General features: G+C 39.6%; 1 protein-coding gene across 1 annotated transcript; it reads right to left on the bottom strand.

The window, feature by feature from the left end:
• Window positions 1-671: 671 nt before the first annotated feature.
• Window positions 672-1,297, bottom strand: LOC134402284 (eukaryotic translation initiation factor 3 subunit K-like). The gene is given in 2 exon segments (XM_063131655.1): window positions 672-728; window positions 730-1,297. Coding segments are annotated over 2 exon segments (606 nt in total). The 5' UTR covers window positions 1,279-1,297.
• Between the last annotated feature and the right edge of the window lie 800 nt (window positions 1,298-2,097).

Here is a 2,097-nt window from a genome sequence, read left to right as displayed (position 1 = left end):
TTAATATTGTATTGGTTTTATATGCTCTTTTAACTAATTTTATGTATTATATTGTATATAGTGTTGTTCCCTGCCTCGATCCAGAGGGAGAGGCGGGTAATAAATAAATAAATTTATTATTATTATTATTATTATTATTATTATTATTATTACTGATCTCTTCCATCAGGCCTACCCAGTCAAATTTTAAGATGTCTGGCTATTTTAATAATGTATTAGTTTTATATGTTTTTAATCAGTTTTATGTATTTTATAGTATTTTTGTATTTTATGTTGTTTCTGCCTCAATCCAGAACAAGAGGCAGGTAAGAAATTATTATTATTATTATTATTATTATTATTATTATTATTATCATCATCATCATCATCATCATCATCATTCAGATACCAGCTTCTGCAGCTGTTTATCTTTTAAAACCTGTATAGTTTGGGGTCTATCATTCCCAGGGTTTGAATGAAGAGCAGGAATTATTTATTTATTAATTACATTTCTATACCGCCCAATAGCCGGAGCTCTCTGGGCGGTTCACAAAAATTAAAAAAAATCAAAGTATAAAACAACAGTATAAAACCATAATATAAAATACAATTTAAAAGCTCAACCAGATAAAAACAGCAGCAATGCAAAATTACAAATTTAAAACACCAAGTTAAAATTTATTTATAGACTGTTAAATGTTTTTGGGTTTGATGCTCTCCTCCTGGTTGCAGATAAAGATTTTCCCAGGGCTCTGTCTCCGTCCATCCATACTTGCTCATCCAGGACTTCAACTGGTTGTCTGTGAGGTCACCCAACATCTTTGCCAGAAGCCAGCGGTCAATGTGCTGATACATTATCCCCACCACATGGCAGATGAACTTCCTTACAGAATCCTCAAATCCAGTGATCCCATCCAGGAGATCCATGTTCTCATCCAGTGCTTGCCAGAATGCTTGGAAATGGCAGGTCTCCAGCAGCTCACCCAGGTATAAGATCTGACAGATCGGTCTCTCTTCTTGATGAGCCTGGTCGATCATACACTTGCAAAGCGTGAAGTCTGTGTGAGGCAGGTTGGTCAGCGCTTTCAAGAGGATCCAGGCCGTCACCGTGGTTTGGAAGAAGGCAGGATTAAACTGATACAGTTTGAGAACAGCCAGGTTCGCCTCCAGGTCATAGGCATTCTCCTTGGCTTGGGTCTCCACATAGTGCTCCAGTGTAGCCAAGTTCTCTGGGTTATACCTGCCGATGCCTTTCAGCAGCTTCCCCACATTCGCCCGCATCTGCTCGAAGAGCGCCATGGCACGTGGGACCAGAGGCGGTGGCAGAAAGGCCGCGGTTGCAGGAGAGGAAGCGGAAGAACCCAGAACAGAGGGCACTTCTGGAGGGGCAGCCGCAGAGTTCCGCTTCCGCCAAGGCATGCTGGGACCGTGGAGACGCTCACCACACCATAGAGACGGCTGGAGCTGGGCACGCATGTGCTAGAAGCGTTAGAGATCTGATGAGTTAGGATCTGATGAGGGAGGGGGAATGGATGGAATCTCTAAAGCCCCATGTAATTCCTGTTTAATCCCAACCATCGTCCCTTTTATATATGTAAAGTATAAATGCCAGCTACATAAATGATACATAACCCTATTTAGACTGCATCTTCCCAGCTGCCGAGAATTTGCCAGCAAGTAGAACTAAAAAACAAACAAAACCAGAGAGTCTTTCCTATTTATTTATTTATTTATTTATTTATTACATCTCTATACCGCTTCATAGCCGAAGCTGTCTGGGCGGTTTACAAAAGATTAAAACATGAAACATTAAAAATCGATATACAAAAATTAAAAACCATCAAAAACAGACAACATACAAAGACAACATCCATTTAAGAACAACTTTGAACTCTCAGCCAGACCTAAAGACAGTTCTGGGGTCGATTAAAACTCAACATATGCTGTTAAATGCCTGGGAGAAGAGAAAATGATACATTATATACCTTGTCATCATATGCATCCACATAAGGGGTGGGAATAAATAAATAAATATTTATTTATTAATGAACTTACTTTCTAGCTCATCTACCCAGGAATGTGTGGCTCAGAAAATTGCTTTCAGTTGGCATGCCCTAC

Source organism: Elgaria multicarinata, chromosome 8 (assembly GCF_023053635.1).
Source record: "Elgaria multicarinata webbii isolate HBS135686 ecotype San Diego chromosome 8, rElgMul1.1.pri, whole genome shotgun sequence".
NCBI lineage: Eukaryota > Metazoa > Chordata > Lepidosauria > Squamata > Anguidae > Elgaria > Elgaria multicarinata.
This window is presented reverse-complemented; position numbering and strand designations above follow the sequence as displayed.